At 49.7% G+C, this 27801-nt stretch overlaps 1 protein-coding gene across 1 annotated transcript in view; it reads left to right on the forward strand.

The window, feature by feature from the left end:
* LOC308577445 (protein unc-13 homolog A) overlaps nt 1-27801 on the forward strand; it is a 112382-nt gene that overhangs the window by 18040 nt on the left and 66541 nt on the right. Inside the window, exons 6-14 of the mRNA XM_081177622.1 lie at nt 541-614; nt 3092-3125; nt 7013-7048; nt 8560-8770; nt 10096-10221; nt 13777-14724; nt 15582-15675; nt 19952-20001; nt 20933-21011. Coding sequence (XP_081033748.1) covers nt 541-614; nt 3092-3125; nt 7013-7048; nt 8560-8770; nt 10096-10221; nt 13777-14724; nt 15582-15675; nt 19952-20001; nt 20933-21011 — 1652 coding nt within the window. The remainder of the gene's footprint in view (nt 1-540; nt 615-3091; nt 3126-7012; nt 7049-8559; nt 8771-10095; nt 10222-13776; nt 14725-15581; nt 15676-19951; nt 20002-20932; nt 21012-27801) is intronic.

Consider the following 27801-nt stretch of genomic DNA (forward strand, 5'->3'; position numbering starts at 1 on the left):
GCCGCAAAAATGCAAAATAAATAGCAAAAACAGACAGACGTCGGTGTAATACTCAAAACGGAAGCGTAACACTCAAAACGGAGCATGTTTGGCTTCTGAAAAAAGTTCGCAAACCGGAACACTTACTTCCGGGTTTGCAGTGTTTGGGTTCCACGTTGTTTGAGTACCAAGGCGTCTGAGAACCAAGGGACCGCTGTACTAGGCGTTTGCACAGCCTAGAAGGTCGTGCGAAGTTTGGGTTGGCCACTGTGGGATAACTCAGTCGGTTGAGCATGTGGATCTAAACTTTAGGGTCGCGAGTTCAAGTCCCACCTTGGGCAAAGGTTTCCTGCAAAAGCATTGGGTTGGGCTGGATGAACCCATTCAACTCTGATTCTAAGAGGTAACTGGGATCGATGGGGCTGTTTGGCTGATCCAGCAACCCTCTTCTTATGTTCTATATATGGTCCAGTCCAGGAAAGGCTTGTACCAATTGCGTTTTTTCTTTTTTTAATTCTGTCAACTGAACTGCCTCCAATTCCACCCCTCTTTCCTGTGCAGATATACCTGAGGAGGAAGCACGCTACTGGGTCAAAGAGCTTGAGAGGCTCAATGCGATGCGAGATCAGGATGATGTAAGTTTCTAAGAGGGTGTGTGTGTGTGTGTGTGTGTGTGTGTGTGTGTAATGTAGAATCATAGAATCCTAGAGTTGGAAGAGACCACAAGGGCCATCGAGTCCAACCCCCTGCCAAGCAGGAAACACCATCAGAGCACTCCTGACATATGGTTGTCAAGCCTCTGCTTAAAGACCTCCAAAGTAGGAGACTCCACCACACTCCTTGGCAGCAAATTCCACTGTCGAACAGCTCTGACTGTCAGGAAGTTCTTCCTAATGTTTAGGGGGAATCTTCTTTCTTGTAGTTTGGACCCATTGCTCCGTGTCCGCGTCTCTGGAGCAGCAGAAAACAACCTTTCTCCCTCCTCTATGTGACATCCTTTTCTATATTTGAACATGGCTAGCATATCACCCCTTAACCTCCTCTTCTCCAGGCTAAACATGCCCAGCTCCCTTAGCCGTTCCTCATAAGGCATCGTTTCCAGGCCTTTGACCATTTTGGTTGCCCTCCTCTGGACACGTTCCAGTTGGTCAGTGTCCTTCTTGAACTGTGGTGCCCAGAACTGGACACAGTACTCCAGGTGAGGTCTGACCAGAGCAGAATACAGTGGCACTATTACTTCCCTTGATCTAGATGCTATACTCCTATTGATGCAGCCCAGAATTGCATTGGCCTTATCTGAAACATGGAAGCTTCCAGGCAGGGACTTACCCATCCAGATTCCTTCCTGGCTTTTAGCATTCATGGTCTTCTTACCAGCATGGTTGTTTGTGTGTGTGTGTGTGTGTGTGTGTGTGTGTGTGTGTGTGTGAGTTTCCCTACTCAGACTAGACCCATTGAAATGAAGAGATCTAAGTTAGCCATATGGGACGCGGGTGGCGCTGTGGGTTAAACCACAGAGCCTAGGGCTTGCCGATCAGAAGGTCGGCGGTTCGAATCCCCGCAATGACGGGGTGAGCTCCCGTTGCTCAATCCCTGCTCCTGCCAACCTAGCAGTTCGAAAGCACGTCAAAGTGCAAGTAGATAAATAGGTACCACTCCGGCGGGAAGGTAAACGGCGTTTCCATGCGCTGCTCTGGTTCGCCAGTAGTGGCTCAGTCATGCTGGCCGCATGATCCGGAAGCTGTACGCCGGCTCCCTCGGCCAATAAAGCGAGATGAGCGCTGCAACCCCAGAGTCAGCCACGACTGGACGTAACAGTCAGGGGTCCCTTTACCTTTAAGTTAGCCATGCCCATTGATTTCAACGGGAATGCCTTGTTAGTCTGAATAGGGGTAACATTGGAGCCAACCAATAGATTCAGAGGGTTAGTCTCCAACTATTTCCTGCTCAGACTAGACCCAGGCTAGATCGAGTAAAGGTAAAGGGACCCCTGACCATTAGGTCCAGTCGTGGCCGACTCTGGGGTTGCGGCGCTCATCTCGCTTTACTGGCCGAGGGAGCCGGCGTCCAGCTTCCGGGTCATGTGGCCAGCAGGACTAAGTCGCTTCTGGCGAACCAGAGCAGCGCACGGAAACGCCGTTTACCTTCCCGCTGGAGCCGTACCTATTTATCTACTTGCACTTTGATGTGCTTTCGAACTGGTAGGTTGGCAGGAGCAGGGACCGAGCAACGGGAGCTCACCCCATCATTGCGGGGATTTGAACCTCTGACCTTCTGATCGGCAAGTCCTAGGCTCTGTCGTTTAACCCACAGCGCCAGCTGCGTCCCCAGTTAAAATTAAGAGACAGAAAAACGTGGATGATTTCTAATGCAGGCCTATTGGAAATCTAAATATGAGCAATTGCATGAACTTTTGTTACATTTTAATGACATATTGTTGTTATTTTTATTAGATTTTTGTGATCTTGTTTTCTTTAATACAGTGGTACCTTGGTTCTCAGACTTAATCCGTTCTGGAAGTCTGTTCCAAAACCAAAGCGTTCCAAAACCAAGGAGCCCTTTCCCATAGAAAGCGATGCAAAATAGATTAATCCGTTCCAGACTTTCAAAAACAACCCCTAAAACAGCAATTTTACATGAATTTTACTATCTAACAAGGCCATTGATCCATAAAATGAAAGCAATAGATAATGTACTGCAGTCACGCAATCAATCCATCAGTAGCTGGACTGGGTTCCACACCATCACAAAAACAAAAGCCGCAAAAACGAAAATGCAAAATAAATAGCAAAAACAGACCTCAGTGTAATGCTCAAAATGGACGTACGGCAGTCAGAACGGAAGCGTAACACTCAAAATGGAGCACGTTCGGCTTCTGAAAAAGGTTTGCAAACCGGAACACTTCCTTCCGGGTTTGCAGTGTTTGGGTTCCACGTTGTTTGAGGACCAAGGCGTTTGAGAACCAAGGGACCACTGTAACTGTAAAGTATTTTTTTAAAGGTATTTTAAGTTGTTCTCAAATAGACACTGACTCTTCCCCTTCCCTCTTCTCTCCGTCTGCTCCCCCCTCTCTAAATTTTGGGGTTCCCATTCTCGTTCTCGGGGGACACAGGAGAAGCCGCTCCCCGTACCCGGATCTCAGTGCTGTAAGTGTTTGACTCGCTTGTGAATTTTAGGGAATTCGATCTCGCTTCCTCCATGCCCTAACCAGCTCCTGTCCCTCTGTGACCTGTTGGACTCCAGGTCCCAGCATCCTCTCTGGTGGCTGCAATGGTTTCTGGGAGTTGGAGTCCAGCAAGACACGTTCTGTACCCCCTGACTCAGGGAATATCTGTGAAGGTCTTTCCATGACCCTCCATCTCTGGTTTGGAAGGTACCTCGCTTGGAGGGCTTGGCCACCAAAAAGGGGGTCACCTGGTTGGCAGAAGTTCCCCCCTTGCTTCTCGACCCTCCCCTCTGTGTCTCCCTTATTCCCATTTGTCCCCCCTCCCTGCTTTGTCTCTCTCCCACCCCACTTTTAAGTCTCAGGAAAGTCTCGAGTTTGGGAGCAAAGTACCGTATTTTTCGCTCTATAGGACGTACTTTTTCCCCTCCAAAAATGAAGGGGAAATGTGTGTGCGTCCTATGGAGCAAATGCAGGCTCCTTGGCTTCAGCGTTAGCAACACGAAGCCTCCGAAGCGCAGAGGGAGAGCTCCCCCCGCGCTCCGGAGGCTTTGTGTTGCTTTCGCTGAAGCCGCCTGCAGCCCCCGGAGCGCAGGGAACTCCCGCCGCAGTCTGGGGGCTTCAGGCAGCTATCCGCAAGCCTTCGGAGCGCAGCAGGAGTTCCCGCTGCGCTCCGAAGGCTTGCGGATAGCCGCCTGAAGCCTGGAGAGCGAGAGGGGTCAGTGCACACCGATCCCTCTTTCTCTCTTTTTTTTAAATAAAATTTTTATTGGGTTTTCAGATTTTATAAAGACACACAAAACACAACACAACACAGACACACAACCACATATACAAACATGCATAATTTCAAATCCTTACTTTCTTAACCACCATCCCTGACTTCCCCACACCTCCCCCTCATACATCCTAATTCCAACAGTTAGCTCAGCAAGTTCTTATCTCCCACCTTTACCTTATTGTTATTGTTATTATTTCATTTAATTAAATTCTTCTTCGTTAACCAGATTTAACTTATGCCTCAATTAATTCAAAATTACGTCTTTTTCTAAGGTCGACCCAAGTTCCCTTCCACAGATTTCCCACTTTTATAAAAATTACTAAACATACTAACAACAAAAAAATTTGCAACTTAAAATTATGTACCCTTTGGATTCAAAAACTCTCCCCCCCCCTTCCCGGTTTCAATCCCCAAAATATGTCCATAGTATCAGTTCTTAGCCTGGATTCCTCATGTCCGAGGCTTTTAAATCTCTCTCCATCCCTCTCTGCCGGTTTTGTTGGTCGTCCTTTGTGTTGGTCATCAGGTCTCGGAGGAGCTCTATCCCACCGATCCCTCTTTCTCTCCAGGCTTCGCTTCGCTGGAGAGGCGCTGCACAGTTTTCCCTCTCTACACAGCGCCCCTTCGGCGAAGTGGGAGGAGAAATGGAAGGGGCTCCGTTTCTCCTCCCGCTTCGCTGAAGGGGCGCTGCGCAGAGAGGGGGAGAATTCCCCCCCCCCCGTTCTCCCCCTCCTATGGTCCGGTGCGTCCTATAGTGCGAAAAATACGGTACCTGGGCTAGGAACTGCTGTTCGGAGATCTGTTATAGGAAAATCCTTGGGCTTGCTTGTGTTACGGAAAAATCTAGGTGCGAGGCTTCTCAGTCACCCAGCTCGTCGGGCAGAGCCCTGTGGAATAAAGGAAGGAGTTCAGCCAACAAACGGAGCAAATAGCTGTAGACCAAAGTTTGTTGTGCAACAGGTTCAAAGAGGAATTTTGAACCCCGAGGATGGGGTGACGAGGACTTTTAAAACTTTCCCGCCATATCCCAGAATACAGTTCGTACAGCATCGCTGACATGTCACAAAAGGGGAGGGGTAGACATGGGACGCGTGTGGCGCAGAGCCTAGGACTTGCCGATCAGAAGGTCGGCGGTTCGAATCCCTGCAATGACGGGGTGAGCTCCTGTTGCTCGGTCCCTGCTCCTGCCAACCTAGCAGTTCAAAAGCATGTCAAAGTGCAAGTAGATAAATAGGTACCGCTCTGGCAGGAAGGTAAACGGCGTTTCTGTGCGCTGCTCTGGTTCGCCAGAAGTGGCTCAGTCCTGCTAGCCACATGACCCGGAAGCTGTATGCCGGCTCCCTCGGCCAATAAAGCGAGATGAGCGCCGCAACCCCAGAGTCGGCCATGACTGGACCTAATGGTCAGGGGTCCCTTTACCTTTAGACAGGGGTTATACTAGTTTAACCTTGTCAAATGTGTCCAGACAAGTCCTTGGTCCAAGATTAGCATAAGCAGACATGGCAGGGCAAGACCCAGGTATAAGATGAGCATAGGCAAACACCTCTGAAGTCCCAACACCCAAAGTACAATAGAAGTTCTTTTGCATGTCTGTCCCCTTGGCAAGTCTGGTGATGGGATTAGGCTATTCTTGGCCAACAATCAGCTCAGCAATTGTCACCTCTGGCAACTTCCTGGAGTCCTTTTTCAAGGGGGAAATAGCTTTGGAACGGAGGAAACTGGCAAAGGAGTTGATTTTGTATTATTTTTAAAGCTAGGTAACTTCCCTGAGCTGTGAAGTTGAAAGGATACATTCAGGTATAATATTTGTAATTTCTGTAAAACTTGAATTACCAAACAAAGACACCAGCCGGAATAGAGGAGCAAAACAGCAGCCACCAGGCCTGGTCTTTAATTTTAAGGACTGTTGCAGCAGGAACTTCCACCTGTGGGAATGTTCAGGGACGCAGGAGAGAGGATATATTGTCTGATTATATCCTTATCCAACTTGTGTTAACAAGTCCCCCAATTTCAGCAGAGTAAAACATTCCCCTTTATTTTAAGTTTGCAACGGCAGCGTTTGCTCAGGCTCGCTTAAGCCTCTATGATAACTATTCTGGTAATTTCCCCTTATTCCCTCATAAAACAGAAGAGACGACACAGTCTTTTCCAAAAGTATAAAAAGAGTTTACTCACATTCTGTTCACAATCAGATCCCAGAAGGCAGACTGAAGCTTAATGAAGTAACATACACGTGGAGTCTATCTTTTAAGAAGACAGTCCCTTTGTCCTCTCTTGGCTGGGAGCCAAGAGGGCATCTTTCACTCAGTAGATGTTGCTTGGAAGAAGATGAAGAGGAGGAAGAGAGAGCGATGGCTGCCCTGCCCTGTGCTTTTATCATTACCTGCACAGGTGAGGCCACACCCACCTCTGGTGACATGTAGAGGAAGTCTGTCCCAGCCTAAAAGGAAACAGGAAGTTTACCTGCTGGCTGGACAAACATCCCTCCCCATGTCAAAACATGTTCACTCTAAGAATGTTGTACTTGACTGCTTTTGTGTTTCACACCCCACACCACCCACCACATGGAAGAAGCAGGAAGCAGCCCAGAACAAAAGATGGCTCCCAATTTTTATCAGTTTTTCAGAGATACCTGTGATAAGAATTTTAAGGTACTTAGATATATAATAAATGTTCCTCAATGTACCAACCAACCAAGCACGTACATAGATCGACACAGGAAGACTGACCTGAAACCGTTTTGACTCCCAAACTGACCAAATGTATTCTCTGCGAGGGGAGTGAGGGAACCGTCCCATTGTCTCAGGAATTGGGTAATCACCATCTCAAAGGAATGGGCAGACTACCAGGAAAGGCAATCGGATAACCTGCCAGACAGGAGATAAAAACGCACTCAGATTTCTGTTGTAGACCGCCTTTCTGTTTCCTATATATGTTGCTTGTATAATGCCCTCAAGGAAGGATTTTAATTCTTCTGGAATGGTCCAGTTACCTCTTCCCTTGGGGGCTAAAAAATTACTGGCTTTATTTAGACTTGGCCTGTCTCTTAAAGGGACACGTCTTCTTGGTCTTCTTTTTTTTTTTCATAGGCAACTGGAATTATTTTGGCTGGGGAGATCAACAAAGTAAGTATATGACCTGCCCCCCACTTCTAGACTTCCGTACCCCCAATTTCTACCCATTTTGCTATGCAGGCCTCTTCAAACACAGCCGCTCTGGGCGGCTCCCAACAGAATATTCAAAACATCAAACATTAAAAACTTCCCTAATCAGGGCTGCCTTCAGACGTCTTCTAAAAGTCAGATACTTGTTTATTTCCTTCATTGGCTCCCAGGACGTTTCCGAGCACAATTCAAAGTGTTGGTGCTGACCTTGAAAGCCCTAAACGGCTCAGTAGACCTGAAGGAGTGTCTCCACCCCGGACACCTGGGTCCATCTCCAGAGGGCCTTCTGGGGATTCCCTCCCTGTGAGAAGTGAGGCTACAGGGAACCAGGCAGAGGGCCTTCTCGGTGGTGGCGCCCTCCCATCAGATGTCAAGGAAACAAACAACTATCTGACTTTTAGAAGACGTCTGAAGGCAGCCCTGCTTAGGGAAGTTTTTAATGTTTGATGTTTTTCATATTCTGTTGGGAGCCACCCAGAGTGGCTGGAGAAACCCGGCCAAATGGGCAGGGTATAAATATTATTATATTATTAAGCAGATTGCAGATCGAGTTTTACCTACGCAGAGAACTGTGGGTTCGCCTTCCCCCATAATCAGGAAACTCCAGTTCCTTCTCATGTCTTATCTCCCTGTGACCCATCTTCCTCTCACTTCTCCATCCTCCCGGTAGCTAAAACACGGCGCGCTCGTCCCCTGCCATGGGTGGCGCAAACAAATTTGCAGACCAGCATTGCAGGGGGGTTGGAATAGATGCCCTTTGGGTCCCTCCAACTTTTGCTTTTGGAGAAAAGGCCTCCAATTCTCTGGGTTTCCCCATCGCTCCGTCCACCTCTCTCAGTGTCCTCCCTCGTTCTCTTCTGCCATCGACCAGTACCGTTGTTCTCCCCGAATCCCATCCCGCCCCCCAGTCGAGACGTTTCCCCCCTTCCTGAATCCTGACCTCCCCTCTCTAATGTCCCCGGGGGAAAAACAAGGAAGCACAAATATGCAAAGGTGTACGTTTGCACGCACCTTAGATGTCCAGGCCTGAACATAAAGATGGCCACTTCTTGTTATGAGAACGGGCCTTTACCTAACTTGCGAAATTGGGTGGTCCTCTTCTTCTCCGCAGGGACGCGGGTGGCGCTGTGGGTTAAACCACAGAGCCTAGAACTTGCCGATCAGAAGGTCGGCGGTTCGAATCCCCGCAATGACGGGGTGAGCTCCCATTGCTCGGTCCCTGCTCCTGCCAACCTAGCAGTTCGAAAGCATGTCAAAGTAGATCAATAGGTACCGCTCTGGCGGGAAGGTAAACAGTGTTTCCGTGCTCTGCTCTGGTTCGCCAGAAGCGGCTTAGTCCTGCTGGCCACATGACCCGGAAGCTGTACGCCGGCTCCCTCGGCCAGTAAAGCGAGATGAGCGCCGCAACCCCAGAGTCGGCCGCGGCTGGACCTAATGGTCAGGGGTCCCTTTACCTTTACCTTCTTCTCCAGATGATGACCCAGACAGCACCATGGATGACCGCGACAGCGACTACCGCAGCGAGACCAGCAACAGCATCCCGCCTCCTTTCTACACCACCTCCCAGCCCAACGCTTCGGTCCACCAATACCCCATGAGGCACCAGCAGAGAGCAGCCCGGGACTCTTACGCTGATTCCATGCAGAGCTACGACATGGACTACTCTGACCATCGCCCCATGAGGTAGACTGGACGGAAGCCGGGGACCTTGCTGGGGAAAGGCGTGAGAAGCCTCCATGGGTCAGGGGTGGGGTGGGCCTGATCCCAGCTGGGGAGCTTTGGCCAGAAGCAGGCACCAGGTTGTTGGAAGGGAAAGGTTGGACTAGATCGGACCAAAGGTTGATCGAGCCCGGCGCTCTGTTTTATGATGCAGGCAGATGGGCCCCGCCACCAGAACAGAACCAAGCCTACGAAGAATGCTCCTATTTCTTCTTCTATGGCGATCCTTCCTCTTTCTCTTCCTCCTCTTTTTCCTCTTCTTCCTCTTCCTCTTCCTCCTCCTCCTCCTCCTCTTCTTCTTCTTCTTCCTCTTCTTCCTCCTCTTCTTCTTCTTCTTCCTCCTCTTCACTCGGATCAGCTGATAAGCGGCTTAGCGGCTTAGAAAAGGGGGGGGAGGGGAAAAACCCAGCAGGAACTCGCAAGACATTTTCGTCTTGCGAAGCAAGCCCATAGGAGATTCGTTTTGCGAAGCACCTCCAAAACGGAAAACTCTTTCGTCTAGCGAGTTTTCCGTCTTGCGAGGCATTCGTCTTGCAGGGCACCACTGTATCAGCTACTGGGAATTGCAACTGGGGATTGTGGGCTGTCGCTCTCAGCTCCTGCTTGCGGTCACCTGGTTGGCCATCGCGAGACTAGATGGACCTTTTGCAGGTTCTTTTCTGAAGTTCTTTTAAGGCGACCCATGGCTACGAGTTCTGATGGCTGCACAGGGTTCCCAGGAGTCAACCCACGGATATGAGTTTCTGGGAACCACAAGTGGAAAAGTTTGGATCAGATTGTACAGGTTCAAAATCCCATTGGCCACCAGAACCCTGGGCTGGATAAATTCTTTGGTCCAATCGCAGTGGGGTCTCTTCCAACAGCCTTATGTCCAGGCAGATTTCGGTTAGATCTGAAGATCCTTTGGGTCGCTTCCTACGACGCTAAGACCATTGGGGTGTGTGGGGGGGGGTTTGTTTGGGGGGGGAAGACTGTGGTTCAGGTATAAGCTCAGCGCCCGCCATCCCTCAATACGTCACCGAACCGACCTCGCAAGCGCGCTACTGCCAGCTCTACCATTCTGCGATTCTATTGGCTGCCTGAGATTCCCGCCGTGCGGCGGGCTGGACTAAATGACCCCAGGGTCCCTCTCCAAGTCTATGAATGTGTGTGCCTTTCCCTATGCCTCTTCCCCACCCTCTGGAAGCGGAAATGGTCTTTGAACGTGGCAGGGGAAGCTGGTCTTGTCTCTCTCTGACTTGTCAAAATTCTGACCCTCTTCCTCTCCCCCTTCCCCGATCCTCCGGCAGACGCTACGGTAGCGTAGACTCTGCCGCAAACGGACACAGCGACGCTGAGTCTGCTTCCGGCTCGAGCAGACACACGAGTCGCCAGCCCTCGCTCGAGAGCAGGCGCACCCTAGACCTATCGGATAGGTGGGTCTCTCTCTCTCTGTCTCTCTATCTCTGTGTCTCTCGAAGTGTGCCTTTCTTCTTATTATTTTCGCAGAGTAACGTGGTTCTTTGGCGTTCTGCACCCTGGGTTAGGCTGGTAGCATCCTTCCAGCTGTGGCCGACTTGACCCACCTCTGGGGAAGGGAGTTGGGTGGTTGGGTGGTTGGGTGGAGATGGTCAAAAGTGCCTGATGAGGAACAGTTGAAGGAGCTGGGGATCTTTAGCTTGGGAAAGAGGAGATAGGAGAGAGCCATCTTCAAAATTCTCTGCCCCATGAAAGACGGAGCAAGCTGGTTTCCTCCTGCTCCGGGACGGTAGGACTCGAACCCGTGGCTTCGAGCGACGAGGAAGGAGATCCAGATGAAAACATCAGGAGGAACTTTGCAACAGCAAGAGACATACGGCAGTGAGATGGAAGGGGAATCACCTTCCTTGGAGGTTTTTTTAAACAGAGGGTGGATGATCAGGGATGCTTTAGCTGAATTTTGAAGGGGTTGTAGGAGATGAGTTTTTCCTGTGCTACGAAGCCTAGGGACTTGTTTCCACTTTGGAAACAGAACATAGCTGTCAACTTTTCCCTTTTCAAAAGGGAAATTGCCTTATTCCGAATAGGATTCCTCGCAAGACGTAGTTGGCAGCTATGGCTGTCCGGAACGCCAAAACCCCGGGGAGAAATTGGGCCGGAGAGAATTTCGACATCTTCCCCAACTTTTTCTCTCTGCCTCGCCGTCCTCAAGGGAGCTTGTCCGTTTCCAAAAACCCCAAAGTCCCTGGAGGTAATCTGTGGGGTGGGAACCCTAAGCCCCCACCTATGCCAGAGCTGGAGGCGTGGTTTCGGTCTAATCCAGGAGTGTTCCCCACCGTATCCTGTCTGCATGTGCTTTCCCGTAGAACTCTGCGCTTGCTCAGAGATGTTCTGGTGGTGACTGGTAGCTGTCGTGGGGGTTGCTGAAGGACTTTCGCCTTCCACCCACCGTGAATCGTTGTGGCCCCCTCTTTCCCCCGCCTTCTGTGTGCTTCCTAGCCCTGGTCTCTATGTTTCTTCCGCAATAAGATGTGTCCGGAAGCGGTGTCAAAGCGGTTTCGAAAGGGGATTTGTGTATCAGAAATGAAATACCGTATTTTTCGCTCTATAAGACGCACCAGACCACAAGACTCACCTAGTTTTTGGAGGAGGAAAACAAGAAAAAAAATATTCTGAATCTCAGAAGCTAGAACAACAAGAGGGATCGCTGCGCAGCGAAAGCAGCGATCCCTCTTGCTGTTCTGGCTTCTGGGATAGCTGCGCAGCCTGTGTGATTCATCGCTGCTAATGGCTTGGGTGGTGGTGGGGAAATCTGTGGGGCCAGAAGGAGTTGGAGGAGGTAGGTACTCCAGAGAAGCGGACACGGAGCAATGGATCCAAACTACACGAAAGAAGATTCCCCCTAAACATTAGGAAGAACTTCCTGACAGTAAGAGCTGTTTGACAGTGGAATTTGCTGCCAAGGAGTGTGGTGGAGTCTCCTACTTTGGAGGTCTTTAAGCAGAGGCTTGACAACCATATGTCAGGAGTGCTCTGATGGTGTTTCCTGCTTGGCAGGGGGTTGGACTCGATGGCCCTTGTGGTCTCTTCCAACTCTATCATTCTATGATTCTATGGTACAGAGAATCGGGTTTGGGGCAATGGGGAGAGGCAGGGAGCAGGTCTGGCCATTTGAGACATCCAACGGCAGCAAAACAGCCCATGGAGGGCGTTCCACAGGGCGGGTGCCACCACCGAGAAGGCCCTCTGCCCGGTTCCCTGTAACCTCAGTTCTCGCAGGGAGGGAAACGCCAGAAGGACCTCAGATGATTAGAATCTGGCAGCCACGTCCCCACATCCTGACCTTAAGATAGGTTGCTCTCCTCTTAAAACAGCGGACCCGTTCCTCACAGACGCGCCCTGTTTCCTAAGTGCGTTAACTGGACCTCTGAAACCTCCACGGACACCCAAATTTGTTCTCGTAGCATGTGTTGATTTTTATAACCCTGGTCGTTTGAAGTGCCTGGTCGTTTAGACAAGAGGCTTAGAAACCTGAGGCAGTTTTAATCTGCGTTAGCATTTTAACTTCCGTGTGTTTTAAAGCAAAATGGTGCCTTGGTTCTCAAACGCCTTTGATACTCAAACAACTTGGAACCCAAACACTGAAAACCCGGAAGTTAAGTGTCCCAGTTTGCGAACTTTTTTCGGAAGCCGAACGTGCTCCGTTTTGAGTGTCAAGCTTCCGATTTGAGTGTTACGCTGAGGTCTGTCTGTTTTTGCTCTTTATTTTGCGTTTTTGTGGCTTTTTTTGTGACTGTGTGGAAACCACTTTAGCTACTGATGGATTGATGGATTGTGTGACTGCAGTACATTGTTCATTGCTTTCGTTTCATGGATCGATGGCTAAAATGACCAGAAAAGTCAGAAATCAGGAAGACCAAAATTTTAACAAGGAATGGGGGGAAATTATAACTTAAAGACCTATGTAAACAGTTAAAGTTGTTAGTAGGATTGGAGTAGCACTTGTAGTTTAAGGCTGATTCTGGACATAATGGAAGAAGTAATAGGTTTATTATTAAACAATTATTATTAAACGATAAGATTATTAAACGGTTATTATTAAATGATAGCATTATCATAAAAGATGCGGGAGGAAAGGATTAATAATAGGACCCACATAGTGGAGGACGCAAGTCCAGAAGATTCCTTCAAATCTTGTTTTTACCATTTATGTCTGATATACAGCCGTACCTTAGATCCCAAATGCCTTGCAAGTCGAACGTTTTGGCTCCTGAACACTGCAAACCCGGAAGTGATTGATCTGGTTTGTGAATGCGCTTTGGAACCCGAACGTCCTCCGCGGCTTCCGATTGGCTGTGGGAGCTTCCTGCAGCCAATCGGAAGCCGCCCTTTGGTTTAAAACATTTTGGAAGTCGGACGGACTTCCGGAACGGTTCCCGTTTGACTTCCGAGGTTCCCGCTGTATCTCTGTCAAATTTTAAGTTGAACAATCAAACACCGTATTTTTCGCTCTGTAAGATGCACCAGACCACGAGACGCACCTATTTTTCAGAGGAGGAAAACAAGGAAAAAAATATTCTGAATCTCAGAAACCAGAACAGCAAGAGGGATCGCTGCGCAGTGAAAGTAGCAATCCCTCTTGCTGTTCTGGCTTCTGGGATAGCTGCGCAGCCTGCATTCGCTCCATAAGACGCACACACATTTCCCCTTACTTTTTAGGAGGGGAAAAGGGAGTCTTATAGAGCAAAAAAATACGGTAAATTTGAAAATAAAAGAATAACCCTAATGTCCATATGCCCCTTCGGAACATAGGAAGGTTCCCTAGAACAAATCAGACAACTGGGTCCATCTAGCTAATGCTGCCTGCACTGACTGGAAGCAGCTCTCTCTCCCAATGCTCTCCGGGGAGGGGTTTGAATGTGGGGTTTTCTGCTTGCGAGGCCGTTCCCTTGCTAAGCCTCTCTGTCTGTCTGTCCCCGCTTGGTTTCTCTAACCCCGACGCACCATTGCAGTCCCACGGGGAGCAGCCGCTACGCCTCGTCGGCGGAGCTGAGCCAGGGCAGCTCTCAGCTGAGCGACGACTTCGACCCCGACGACATCAGCCTGGACGAGCGGGACGGGGACTCGTACCACTCCTGCCACAGCTCGGTCAGCTACCACAAGGACTCGCCGCGCTGGGACGAGGACGAAGACGACCTCTACTTAGACGAGGACGAGTTCAACGAGGAATACAGCGACAATGAAGAGTACTACCCCGAGGACAAGGTGGGGGGACTCGAACCCGTTACCTACCCCGAGGAGGCCTACCCGCAGCAAGAGCAGCAGCAGCAGAAGGGCCAGCCGCCGCTGCCGCAGCCGCCGCAAGGCGCGCCGTCCCAGCAGAAGCCACTACAGGCACAACAGCAGCAGCAACAGCCACTACAAGCACAGCAGCAGCAACAGAAGCCACTACAGGCGCAGCAGCAACAGCAACAGAAGCCACTACAGGCACAGCAGCAGCAACAGCAGAAGCCACTACAGGCGCAGCAGCAGCAGCAACAGCAGCAGAAGCCACTACAGGCACAGCAGCAGCAACAGCAGAAGCCACTACAGGCACAGCAGCAGCAACAGCAGAAGCCACTACAGGCACAGCAGCAGCAACAGCAGAAGCCACTACAGGCTCAGCAACAGCAGCAGCAGAAACCACTACAGGCGCAGCAACAGCAACAGCAGAAGCCACTACAGGCGCAGCAACAGCAACAGCAGAAGCCACAACAAGCACAGCAGCAGCAGCAAAAAGCAGAGCAGCAGCCGCCGGCGCAATCGGTGCAGCTGCCACAGCCGCCGCAACAGCAGCGGAAGGTGCCGGAAGAGACGGCGGAAGAGCTTCTGGCAGGCCAGCAGAAGGAGGCGCCAGCGGAAGAGGCCCCCACCCCGGAGGAAGCCCCCCAGGAGGAAGAACCCCCCAAGGAAGAGGAGAGGTAAGAGACGAGGGTGGAAATGGGTGGGGAGGTTTGCGGTGGCTGGAAACGACTTGCTGGAGCGATGGAGGCAGCAGCGCTTCTGGGGAGCAGCTGCCGGAAACCCCAAGAGGGCAGGAGGCTCCTGTTTCGGAGGTTTCCAATTATTTATTTATTTATTCATTTATTTATTTATTTATACCCCACCTATCTGGGTTTCCCCAGCCACTCTGGGCGGCTTCCAACAAAGCACTAAAATACAATAACCTATTAAACATTAAAAGCTTCCCTAAATAGGGCTGCCTTCAGATGTCTTCTAAAAGTCTGGTAGTTGTTGTTCTCTTTGACATCTGGTGGGAGGGCGTTCCACAGGGCAGGCGCCACCACCGAGAAGGCCCTCTGCCTGGTTCCCTGTAACCTCACTTCTCGCAGGGAGGGAACCGCCAGAAGACCCTTGGAGCTGGACCTCAGTGTCCGGGCAGAACAATGGGGGTGGAGACGCTCCTTCAGGTATACTGGGCCGTTTAGGGCTTTCAAGGTCAGCCCCAACACTTTGAATTGTGCTCGGAAACGTCCTGGGAGCCAGTGTAGGTCTTTCCCATTGGAGTACGTCTGGAATCAGCCAAGATGGGGGCGGGTCGAGAGGACAGGTGGTAAGCTTTCCAGCTCGGAGGAGTCTGTCCACATTGGCTGAGGATATCCGGTCAAAGTGGTCCAATACTGGACCCGAAGACAATCGAGGGAAATTCTGGGGAACTTTCAGAGGGCCCCCCCCACATGCGAGCGGTGGACGGGGCCAGAAGCAAAAGTCGGCGGGGCTTGGTTTCGACATGGTTATATATCATTCAGTGAGTTGCCTCTGTTTGTTTCGGCTGCAGGGAGAAGGTCGAAGCAGAACCGGTGGACCCGAAAGCCCGAGCGAAGGCGAATTGGCTGCGAGCCTTCAACAAAGTATGCATGCAACTTCAGGAGGTAAGCGCGTCGGGTCACTCCCCCTCGTCGCCCATATTCAAATGCAGTCGATTTAGGCTCCTCCCCTGGCCGTAAAGCCCCGCCTCCTTCCCCAGCTGCACCGAACTCCCTCCCGCCACAAGCGCTTCCAAAATTCTCTGCAGATTCGAGAATTCTTTTTTCAAAAGATTTATTCATTTGGTTTCTTCAGATTGCAATTTTACAGCCGTATATCGAACGCGGGACATAAAAACGCGACTCCAAGGAATCTCTTTGGCTTTCTTCCTCCCCTTTGTGGGTCCCATTATTAACCATTTCCTCCTGACGATCCAAATCTTTTACACCTCCAGATTTGAGAGTTCCTACTTGAGCTGTTTTTGCTTACAGAAATGGGAGGCGGTGCGTTGGGAATTTACTTTTGTGATATTCTGCAAATTTGCGTCTGCCTGCTTAATTTTCTGAATTAAATAAATTAAATCCTGAGAATGGGATGCTGCGATAGACGAGCCATTGGTCTCATCCGGCAGGCTCTTACGATGTCCTTAGTCTTGCGTGCAGTGCAGTCCGGGACAGCTTTAGATTCCTTTCGTTCACTCTCCGTCACCCGCTCCGAAGCCTTTAAAAAGGCTTCTTCATGGGTCGGGGAGGGCGCAAATGGTGCCCGCCGAGTCACCAGGTCCACAGGCTTCCGCGCCTGTGGTTTCTAAGGGTCCCCGCGTCGCCGCCGCGGCAGGACCCGTCCTCCACGAAGCCGATTCCCTCTGGAGCTCGGAGGGAATCCGCCATTTGCCGATCGCGCTAACCCGGAAGTACCTGGTCTCATCCGGCAGGCTCTTACGATGTCCTTAGTCTTGCGTGCAGTGCAGTCCGGGACAGCTTTAGATTCCTTTCGTTCACCCCGAGGGCTGTGTTGCCTTCTGGGTGAGCTTCCTAGGCAGGGAGGTCAACAGTAGGGGGCGCCAGAGACAACGAGAGGCAACAGCCAACCACCCATCCTCACTTTCCTTCCTGTTGGGTTCTGGAAAGGCAACGTTGAGACTAAGGATGAGAAGGAAAATCCCAGAGCCAGGCTCAACCTCTGGGCTTGCCCGTAAGGAGGCAGGCAGGTTATGGAGCAAGCCATTGTGTCTGCAATGAAAGCATTGTGTTGACTGGGCTTGACCCATCTGACATGATTCCTCATAGCAATCCCACCTGATCGCCACAGTGGGAATGTTCAGAGTGGCAGGAGAGGATATATTGTTTCTTCATATCCTTCCTAACTTGCGCTAACAAGTTCCTTTACTTAGCAGAGCTACATTCCCCTTTTTACACGCACAGCAGAGAGATGGTCGCAGGCTCGTGTGCACCTCTCACTATTATACAATTCAGTCAGAAGTTTACTCACACGTTCAGTTCACAGATGGATCCCTGAAGGCAGACTTAGTTACAAAGTATATACATGTGGATCTACCCCATATGGGGGGATACATTCCCCTTTTACATGCACAGCAGATGGCTGGTCGCAGGCTCATGTGAGCCTCTCTCACTATTGTACAATCAGTCTGTCTCTGATTGAATTGTACGTCCCTGGAAAGTTCCCTTGAATCCCTCTTAAAAGAATAAAGACGCCACAATTTTCTTCAAAGTCAATAGAAGAACTTTACTCACATCAGTTCACAGTTGGATTCCCAAAGGAGACTTAGTTACAAATACGTACATGTGGATCTACTCCATATGAGGGAATAATCCCAGTGCTTCTGCTAGCTGAGAGCTAGCAGAGCAGTCCTAGCTAAAAGCTGGTCAAACGAAGAAGGAAGTCAAAAAGAGAGAGGTGTGCTGCGTGACTTGTCTTTTTGTTACCTGGACAGGTGAGGTCACACCCACCTTCTATCACATGCAAAAGGACGGATGCTCCAGCCAGGAGGAACAGGAAGTTTTGACTGGCTGGACCAGACATTCCCTTGCATGTCTTCTCTAGCAATACAAGGAATGTTGTACTCGACTGCCTCTCGTGGATCACATCCCACACAGGTGGGGCCTGGTGGAGGGCAGACTGAGGTTGGGGGGTAAAGGTAAAGGTACCCCTGACCATTAGGTCCAGTCGTGGCCGACTATGGGGTTACGGCGCTCATCTCACTCTACTGGCCGAGGGAGCTGGCGTCCAGCTTCCAGGTCATGTGGCCAGCATTCTAAGCCACTTCTGGAAAACCAGAGCAACGCACGGAAACGCCATTTACCTTCCCGCCAGAGTGGTACCTATTTACCTACTTGCGCTTTGCCGTGCTTTTGAACTGCTAGGTGGGCAGGAGCAGGGACCGAGGAACGGGAGCTCACCCTGTCATTGTGGGGATTCGAACCACTGACCTTCCGATCGGCAGGTCCTAGGCTCTGTATTTTAACCCACAGTGCCACCCGCGTCCCTGGCGAGGTTGGGGGGCGTGCCCCCAACTTATCCTAATGGACCACCCTGCACTGCACTCACATCTCCATTCCATGTCTCAGAGTGTCTATATTTAAGTTTTTAACTTCCTCCCATCCCTCTTTGTTCCTCTTCCCCGTTTGTTGAGTTCTGACCATACCTATAATTTTTGTTTTGTTTTGTTTTGCTTGTAGACTCCACCCGCCATCTTTTTCTTCTTCATTTTCTTTTGGCCCCAAAGCTGCCCCCACTTGGGGGCACCCTCACTTTTCAGTTTGCTCAGAGCCACCGCCATCTTTGTGTCTCCGTCGCTCTCGGTCTCCCTCTGGGATTGCAGGTAAGCGTTTCCTCAAGCGCCGCCAGAGGTCCTCTGAATATCTCCCCAAAACAGCTTCCTACATGTATCCAGCGCCATGAGGAATAGAAACCTAGGTTGCGTTGTTGTAAATAAAAAAACCTGCCCTTTTCCCTTATGGGGTATCCAAGAGCCCATATAGAGTCCTTACGTCGGTTCCCTATTGGTAGGAGAAAATAACAGAGAATATTGAGAAGCAAAGCAGCCAGTAAGCTTGATCTTTATTGATCTGTTGCAACAGGGTGCTCCCCTCACCCGCAGGAGAGAGGAGGAACCCCGAAAAATGGCATGCAAGGCCTTATAAAGACTTTTAAAATTGCCACCCTGTAGATCAAGACCACCCCCAGAAACATCATACATACATCACAGAAGGGGTGTAACCTAAGACCACCCCTCAGATACATCACACCTACTCACAGAAAAGGTGGTCTACAACAGAAATTTGAATGTTGTTTTTCTCCTGTCCTTGTTTATCTCCTGTGTGGCAGGTTACTTGATTGGATTGCCTGGGGAGCCCGGCCAGTCCTTTGTAGTGATAAATACTTAGTTCCTGGGCCAGGTCACAGGCTCACACCCTATTCAAACACAGACAGGATTTGTGAAGGAAAAGACAATGGGGAGGCTTTCCCGCTTTGACCTTGCAGAGAAAACATTTGCTCAGTTTAGGAATCATAATGGCTTCAGGTCGGTCTTCCTGTGCTGATCTATGTACGTGCGGTTATGAACATTACCATATATCTAAGACCTCAAAATTGCTATCACAGCGTGTAGGGTAGAGGCCATCACTCCTTGTTAGAGCATCTTTTCCCAGTGTGCCAAGTCCCACGTTCGGCCCCTGGCACGCCTGAAATGCTCCAGAATGAAGCCCTTGAGAACTTCTGCCCATCTGTGTTGACAAAATCAAGCTAGATGTTCTTCATGAATGGAGCCAATGTTGTAGGCCATGGGTGGGAAAGCAGCGACCCTCTAGATCAGAGATTCCCAGAGCACGGCCAGAGGGGTGCATGCTCTGGTTATCTCCCGCTTGGACTACTGCCATGCGCTCTACGTGGGGCTACCTTTGAAGGGGACCCAGAAACTACAACTAATCCAGAAGGTGGCAGCTAGACTGGGAGCAGCTGCCGAGACCATATAGTCCTGAAAGACCTACATTGGCTCCCAGGACGTTTCCGAACACAATTCAGTGTCTTGGTGCTGACCTTGAAAGCCCTAAATGGCCCAGTAGACCTGAAGGAGTATCTCCACCCCCATCGTCCAGCCCGGACACCGGGGTCCAGCTCCGAGGGCCTTCTGGTGGTTCCCTCCTGGTGAGAAGTGAAGTTACAGGGAACCAGGCAGAGGGCCTTCTCGGTTGTGGCGCCCGACCTGTGGAACGCCCTCCCACCAGATGTCAAGGAAATAAGCAACTATCTGACTTTTAGAAGACATCTGAAGGCAGCCCTGTTTAGGAATGAACTCTGGTGGGGGGAGCGCGCGCAGAGAAATGTCTCCTAGGATCAAGACCCTACCAGAGAGAATAACTGATCCTTTCTATTTCACAGGCTCGGGGCGAAGGATCTGGAGAATCGAAATCCCTGTGGTTTAAAGGCGGGTGAGTTGCCGTCTCTGAATGCCGTCTCAAATTCAAAATGCCTTTCGATGGGTCTCAGGTGGCTGTGATTGATTGATTGATTGATTGATTGATTGGTTGATCCCGAATTCTCTTATCTCCATCTCTGACCCCAGATTCCCTTCCTTTCTTAACCCTTAAATTGGCTCACCTTCTTAATTGGGAATCTGTTTGTTGTTGTTGTTGTTTAAAAATCTGATTTTAATATTGCATTTTAATGCTTTTGGAATCCGCCCTTCCCGGAAAAGGGCAGGTTAGAGAAAAACGATGAATAATGGCTGCAATGGATGGTTATAACAAATAAAGGTAATAACTGTTAATGGTTTGATATATAATTAAGATGCTTAATCATGATCAATGCTGATAACTCTTGATATTTGCTAATGAGCGAAGTTAGCAGATGGGCATTTGATGTGAATTGGTGTTTTGGGTCTGTTAAGCAAGCAGCAATTCTCCTTCCCCCCCTCCCCTTTCCTTCTCTCTTCCCTCCCCTCTCTTCTCTTCTCCTCCCCTCCCTCCCCCTTTCTTCCCCTCCCCTCCCCTCCGCTCTCCCCTCCTCCCCTCCCTCCCCTTTCCTCCCCTTCTCTCTCCCCTTCCCCTCTCCCCTCCCCTTTCCTTCTCTCTTCCCTCCCCTCTCTTCTTCTCCTCCCCTTTCCTCACTCCCCTCCCCTTTTCTCCTCCCCTTCTCTCCCCTTCCCCTTCCCTCTCCCCTCCCTTCCCCTTCCCTTCTCTCTTCCCTCCCCTCTTCTCTCTTCTCCTCCCCCCTTCCTCCACTCCTCTCCCCTTTCTCCCCTCCCCTCCCTTCTCTCTCCTTTCCTCACTATCCTCTCTCTCTCTCTCTTTCTCTCTCTCCCCAACCCAATATTCCCTTTCTCCTCTCGTCCTGTGCTGACCGTTTCTGTCTTTTTTCCAGACCCGGCGGCGGGCTCATCATAATTGATAGCATGCCTGATATTCGCAAAAGGAAACCCATCCCCCTAGTTAGCGATTTGGTGAGGTTTCTCTTAACGTTTTTTTCCTCCCATTTCCATTTCTCTTTCTCTTTCTCTTTCTCTCTCTCTCTCTGGCAGCTGCTAGCTTCACCTTCTCTGGAAACGCCGCTGGAATTCTGCCGTCTTCCACTCTGGAGCCAGGATAAAGGAGTGGCAAAGTTATACCTTGCAGACAGTTCCCCCCCTCTTTTAATTGAGCTCCAGGCCAGAACCAAAACTCTCTTCTCAACCAGGGTTAACCTTTCTGTAGCCCGAGACCTGGGGTAACTTAGTGGCCAGGAAACGCCTGGGTTCAAATCTTCTCTCAACCACAGACTTGGCAAACAGTTGACCAAGAGGCTCCAACTCAGGAGGTTTGGGGACGTCCAGAAACAATTGTGTCCGCCCGTCCCCCTAACAAAAACCCATCTCCACCATTTTATTAACATCAAGTTATCAGATTAGGAGTTGATCTGCCCTTCAGTTGCATCTAGCAGCATACTAAGAAAGTCCCAGCAGTAAGTCGCTAATTTTCTGATTAAATCCAAAGTAGATCCCCTCGCAGAGAAGTGTTTATTTGTTCCCCTTCTTCTTCTTACTCCTCCTCTTCCTCTTCTTCTTCTTCCTCCTTCCTCTTCCTCTTCCTCCTCCTCTTCTGCTTCTTCTTCTTCCAAAACAGGGTTTTAGCAGTGACTCCATAAGTGGCTAAGGAGGCCAATTCTGGATCCACAAGTCCTTCCACAGTGGGGACACAGGTTTTGAGGCAGGAGTTGATCCCGGTGAGGGTTTGCCAAGCATGCCTTCCTCTTAGCACGTTTCTCCCTCGCGTCCTGAGTTTGAGCGTCTTCAAAGCCCACGACACGTTTGGTCAAGGCTGTTCTCCAACTGGAGCACTCGCCAGCCAGTGTTCCCCAGTTGTCAGTGTTTATACTACTTTTTTAGATTTGCCTTGAGAGAGTCTTTGAACCTCTTTTGTTGACCACCAGCATTACGTTTTCCATTTTTAAGTTCGGAATAGAGTAGTTGCTGTGGAAGGCGATAATCAGGCATCCGCACAACATGACCAGTTCAACGAAGCTGATGTTGAAGAATCATCATTATCATTCCCCCAATAATAGCTGTTATGAAATGCAAGGTCTATGGCAGTGGCTGATTGCAAATATAGTAACTTCTGCATGCGAACGATTTGCAGGGTTTCCTTGCCCCTCGGCCGCTGCTAAACCACCCCCTCGCCACAACAAAAAGAAGAAGGCACATACCTTCATATGTGGTAGGAGTGCCCCAAAAGCCAACCATTCTGGACAACAACCGTACGAGAAATAAGTAAAATAACCAAGCAAGTATTAGAAATCACCCCAGAATTGGCTTTACTAAACATCTTCCAAGACAACAATGCCCACTTACACCACAAAGAACTCATAACCCACCTACTCTCAGCAGCCAGAAGCACCATAGCCAGACACTGGAGAGACCTGTCTGGAGTAAGCATGGACCAATGGTACCAAATAGTATGGGAAACAGCCCTACTAGAAAAATTAACCAGTAAACTGAAACTGACACAGGGACAAATAGAAGAAGACGCCTTCACCCCGGTATGGCTCCCCTTTATCACATACACAGCCCAACAAGACAATGACAAAAATCCAACAACAGCATACAAATCAATATGATCCCAAACACCCACCTACCCCACTCACACATGAAAACATAGAATCATAGAATCCTAGAGTTGGAAGAGACCACAAGGGCCATCGAGTCCAACCCCCTGCCAAGCAGGAAACACCATCAGAGCACTCCTGACATATGGTTGTCAAGCCTCTGCTTAAAGACCTCCAAAAGAGGAGACTCCACCACACTCCTTGGCAGCAAATTCCACTGTCGAGCAGCTCTTACTGTCAGGAAGTTCTTCCTAATGTTTAGGGGGAATCTTCTTTCTTGTAGTTTGGATCCATTGCTCCGTGTCCGCTTCTCTGGAGCAGCAGAAAACAACATTTCTCCCTCCTCTATATGACATCCTTTTCTATATTTGAACATGGCTATCATATCACCCCTTAACCTCCTCTTCTCCAGGCTAAACATGCCCAGCTCCCTTAGCCGTTCCTCATAAGGCATCGTTTCCAGGCCTTTGACCATTTGGGTTGCCCTCCTCTGGATACGTTCCAGTTTGTCAGTGTCCTTCTTGAACTGTGGTGCCCAGAACTGGACACAGTACTCCAGGTGAGGTCTGACCAGAGCAGAATACAGTGGCACTATTACTTCCCTTGATCTAGATGCTAGACTCCTATTGATGCAGCCCAGAATTGCATCAATTGCAAAGACCACCACAGCCAACCACAAATGAATGACCACACCCTAGGCCAACCCCAACCTCTCTCATCACCAATGGGAACACAAGGGAACAGCAAAGAACCTGCACAAGCAACACTGACACCAAACCTTACATATAATAAGTGAAATAGAAACATCGCCACCCAACCCCACTGCCAGTGTGGTGTAGTGGTTAAGAGCGGTAGACTCGTAATCCGGTGAACCGGGTTCGCGTCTCCGCTCCTCCACATGCAGCTGCTGGGTGACCTTGGGCCAGTCACACTTCTCTGAAGTCTCTCAGCCTCACTCACCTCACAGAGTGTTTGTTGTGGGGGAGGAAGGGAAAGGAGATTGTTAGCCGCTTTGAGACTCCTTAAAGGGAGTGAAAGGCAGGATATCAAATCCAAACCCCTCCTCTTCTTCTCCCCCATCTCTCCCCCCCTCCGCCTCTTTCCCCCTTTTCTTCCTAATGCTTCAACAAATGAAAATGATTTGTAAAAAGGTTACATGGGGGGGGGCACACACGAGAGAGAGTGCACACTTTTGTAAATCAACAAAATCTTTAATTTAAAAAAAAACAAGAAGAAAAAATCGGAACTGTCTCACAGGGTTGAAGGCCTTGCCCTCCATTATCTCGGCTCTTCGGCGGCACACACCTCGCTGAGTTTGCCTTCGCTTCGCTAATACAGCTCATTCTTGTTTCTGTTTCCACCCCCTCTCTTCCCCCTTTCTTCTCTGGGACGTTTTTTGGGCTGCTTCCGTCCCCCAGGGGAGCGGCGGTCAAGTTTCTGCGCTGCATAGACAGCATGCCTGACATTAGGCCTGGATGCAAATCTCTCCCACTAGTCATCAGCGACCTGGTGAGGAACGAGGTGGTTAAAGCGAGAGCATCGTATGAGTTCCCCCGTCACCCGCATCCGGCAAGCTCTCTTGGAAGCTCCACCAATTTGGCACAAGCCTGGTCTGGGGAGATTTGGGGTTCCCGTGTTGGCTGGGGACACACACATGCGTGTTTGTATATGCGTGTACACGCATGCACACACACAGAGAGAAACATAAAGAGAAGTATTACGTAGGGGAGATTGCTTGCAGAATGCCTATACAGTCGTACCTCAGGTTAAGTACTTAATTCGTTCTGGAGGTCTGTACTTAACCTGAAACTGTACTTAATCAAAAGCACCACTTTAGCTAATGGGGCCTCCTGCAGCTGCCGCGCCGCCGGAGCCCAATTTCTGTTCTCACCCTGAAGCAAAGTTCTTAACCTGAAGCACTATTTCTGGGTTAGCGGAGTCTGTAACCTGAAGCGTATGTAACCCGAGGTACTACTGTACAGTGGCAAATTTGGCCATGGAATCCTAGTCAGTATTGATCCAGAGTAATGTGCCTTGGTTCTCGGACCTAATCCGTTCCAGAAGTCCATTCGACTCCCGAAACCGTTCGAAAACCAAGCGCAGCTTCCGATTGGCTGCAGGAGCTTCCTGCACTCAGTCGAAAGCGGGACGTTTGGCTTCTGAAAAAACGTTCACAAACCGGAATACTCACTTCCGGGTTTGCAGCGTTCGGGAGCCGATTTGTTCGACAACTAAGCCGTTTGAGAATCAAGGTTCCACCGTATCGTTAAGCAGAGTAAAAACTTGAACACATTGCAGGATTTCTTCCAGAGTAGACCAGAGGCAATTGTATTTCATCCAGCAGCGCTTTACCGCTGCTGAAAGCAAATGAGCATAATGGTCACAAATCCAATATATTCAGGGTTGGTGCTGTCCATAAGAAATCCAGTTGCAGCAGACTTTAACTTAAAATAACTTGTAATAAGTCTAAACCTTAACACTAAGCATTTGTGGTAATGTTCAGGGAGGCAGGAGAGGATATATTGTTTATTAATATCCTTCCTAACTTGGGCTAGCAAGTTCCTTTACTTAGCAGAGTTTTACATTCCCCTTTTACATGCACAGTAGATAGCTTGATGCAGGCTCGTTTAAGCCGCTTAATATTGGATTCCTGGTAAGTCTCCTTATCTCCCCCTTAAAAAGAATAGACACGACACAATCTCGTGTAAAGTATATATAAGACGTTTACTCACACATTCAGTTCACAGATGGATCCCTGAAGGGGCAGACGTAGTTATAAATATGTACATGTGGATCTACCCCATATGGGGCAATACATTCCCCTTTTACATGCACAGCAGATGGCTGGTTGCAGGCTCGTGTGAGCCTCTCACTATTATACAATTCAGCCTGTCTCCGATTGAATTGTACGTTCCTGGCAAGTTCCCTTGAATGCCTCTTAAAATAATAAATACACCACAATCTTATTCAAAGTCAATAAAAGTTTACTCACATCAGTTCACTGTTGGATTCCTGAAGGCAGACTTAGTTACAAATACGTACATGTGGATTACCCCATATGTAGGAATAATCCCAGTGCTTCTGCTAGCTGAGAGCTAGCAGAGCAGTCCTAGCTAAAAGCTGATCAAACGAAGAAGGAAGTCAAGAAGAGAGAGAGAGCGGCGTGACTCGTCCTTTTGTTACCTGGACAGGTGAGGTCACGCCCACCTTCTGTCACATGCAAAAGGAAGGATACTCCAGCCAGGAGGAACAGGAAGTTTCGACTGGCTGGACCAGACATTCCCTCGCATGTCCACTCTAGCGTTACAAGGAATGTTGTACTTGACTGCTCCCAGTGGATTACATCACACACAGATGGGAGCTGGAGTTTTAGAAGACATCTGAAGGCAGCCCTGTTTAGGGAAGCTTTTAATGTTTAACAAGTTATTGTGTTTTAATATTCTGTTGGAAGCCACCCAGAGTGGCTGGGGAAACCCAGCCGGATGGTCAGGGTATAAATAATAAATTATTATTATTATTATTATTGACAGGTAAGGTCACGCTCACCTTCTATCACATGCAAAAGGAAGGATGCCCCTGCCAGGAGGAAACAGGAAGTTTCGACTGGCTGGACCAAACATCCCCTTGCATGTCCCCTCTAGGAAAACAAGGAATGTTGTACTTGACTGCTCCCAGTGGATTACATCCCACACAGCATTGACCACACCTAACAGACAGCCTGGGGACGGGGGAAGAGAGACTCTGGAGATCTCCCCTCCAAGTTGCCAGGCTTGCCAAAACAGTGAGCTTACAAGAGGCTTCGGGATCGGTTGTCTTGTATTTTCATACGGCGCCGTCGCTTTAACAGAAGCCGCACGGAACCCTTGTCCAATGAGGAACATCAGCCTGTCTTCCTGCGTCTAAATTTCCTCCTTTTTCTTCCCTTCCAACACATGCCCTGGCGCTCCCAACCCTTCCCAAGGGATAGCCCTCCGTCGTTGTGTAAATAAAGGCGCCCCCTTTCCAATGCTACGGTTGGCATTGTCTACCTCAAACCTTACCTGTGCATGCTTGCCTTTGTTGACAACTCCATGGGGGCTCCCGGGAGCCATAGCTCAGTCTCTGAGCACCGGTTTTTTGCATGCTAAGGTCCCATGTTCAGTGCCCTGCTTCTTCTGTTAAAGACCTGGCAGCAGTCCGCACGGACCGCAGGTGGCCAAAATCATGCCCTCTGTGTGTTTCTGGACCTCCAACTACCGTGGTGGGAGCTGACAGCCCAACAACATCTCTGCGCGGCATTCCAAAGGCTGTGGAGAGGTCTCCAGCCATCAGGAGACCACCTCCTTTCATTAGCTTCTCGTCAATTCCAGCTGTAGCCCAACAAGATATTGAGGGAACAAGTTTGGGAAGGGCTGTGTTAAGCGATGAGATGTGTGGCTAGGCATGATTTTTTCATGGCAAAAGTTCACTCTTCTACAGTGGTACCTTGGTTCTCAAACTTAATCCATTCCGGAAGTCCGTTCCCAAACCAAAGTGTTCCAAAACCAAGGCGCGCTTTCCCATAGAAAGGAGTGCAAAATGGATTAATCCGTTCCAGACTTTTAAAAACAACCTCTAAAGCAGCAATTTGGGGATGGGAGTGGTGCTGTGGGTTAAACCACAGAGCCTAGGACTTGCTGATCAGAAGGTTGGCGGTTCAAATCCCCGCAATGACGGGGTGAGCTCCTGTTGCTCGGTCCCTGCTCCTGTCAACCTAGCAGTTCAAAAGCACCTCAAAGTGCAAGCAGATAAATAGGTACCGCTCCGGCGGGAAGGTAAACGGCGTTTCCATGTGCTGCTCTGGTTCACCAGAAGCGACTTAGTCCTGCTGGCCACATGACCCGGAAGCTGTACGCCGGCTCCCTCGGCCAGTAAAGCGAGATGAGCACCACAACCCCAGAGTCGGCCACGACTGGACCTAATGGTCAGGGGTCCCTTTACCTGTAAAACAGGAATTTAACATGAATTTTACTATCTAACTAGACCATTGATCGATAAAATGAAAGTGATAAACAATGTGCTGCAGTCACATAATCAATCGATCAGTAGCTGAACAGGGTTCCACACAGTCACAACAATGAAATGAAAAAAGAGCCACAGAAACGAAAAGGCAAAATAAATAGCAAAAACAGACA

This window comes from Podarcis bocagei, assembly GCF_964188305.1.
Source record: "Podarcis bocagei genome assembly, chromosome: 18".
NCBI classification, from domain to species: Eukaryota; Metazoa; Chordata; class Lepidosauria; order Squamata; family Lacertidae; genus Podarcis; species Podarcis bocagei.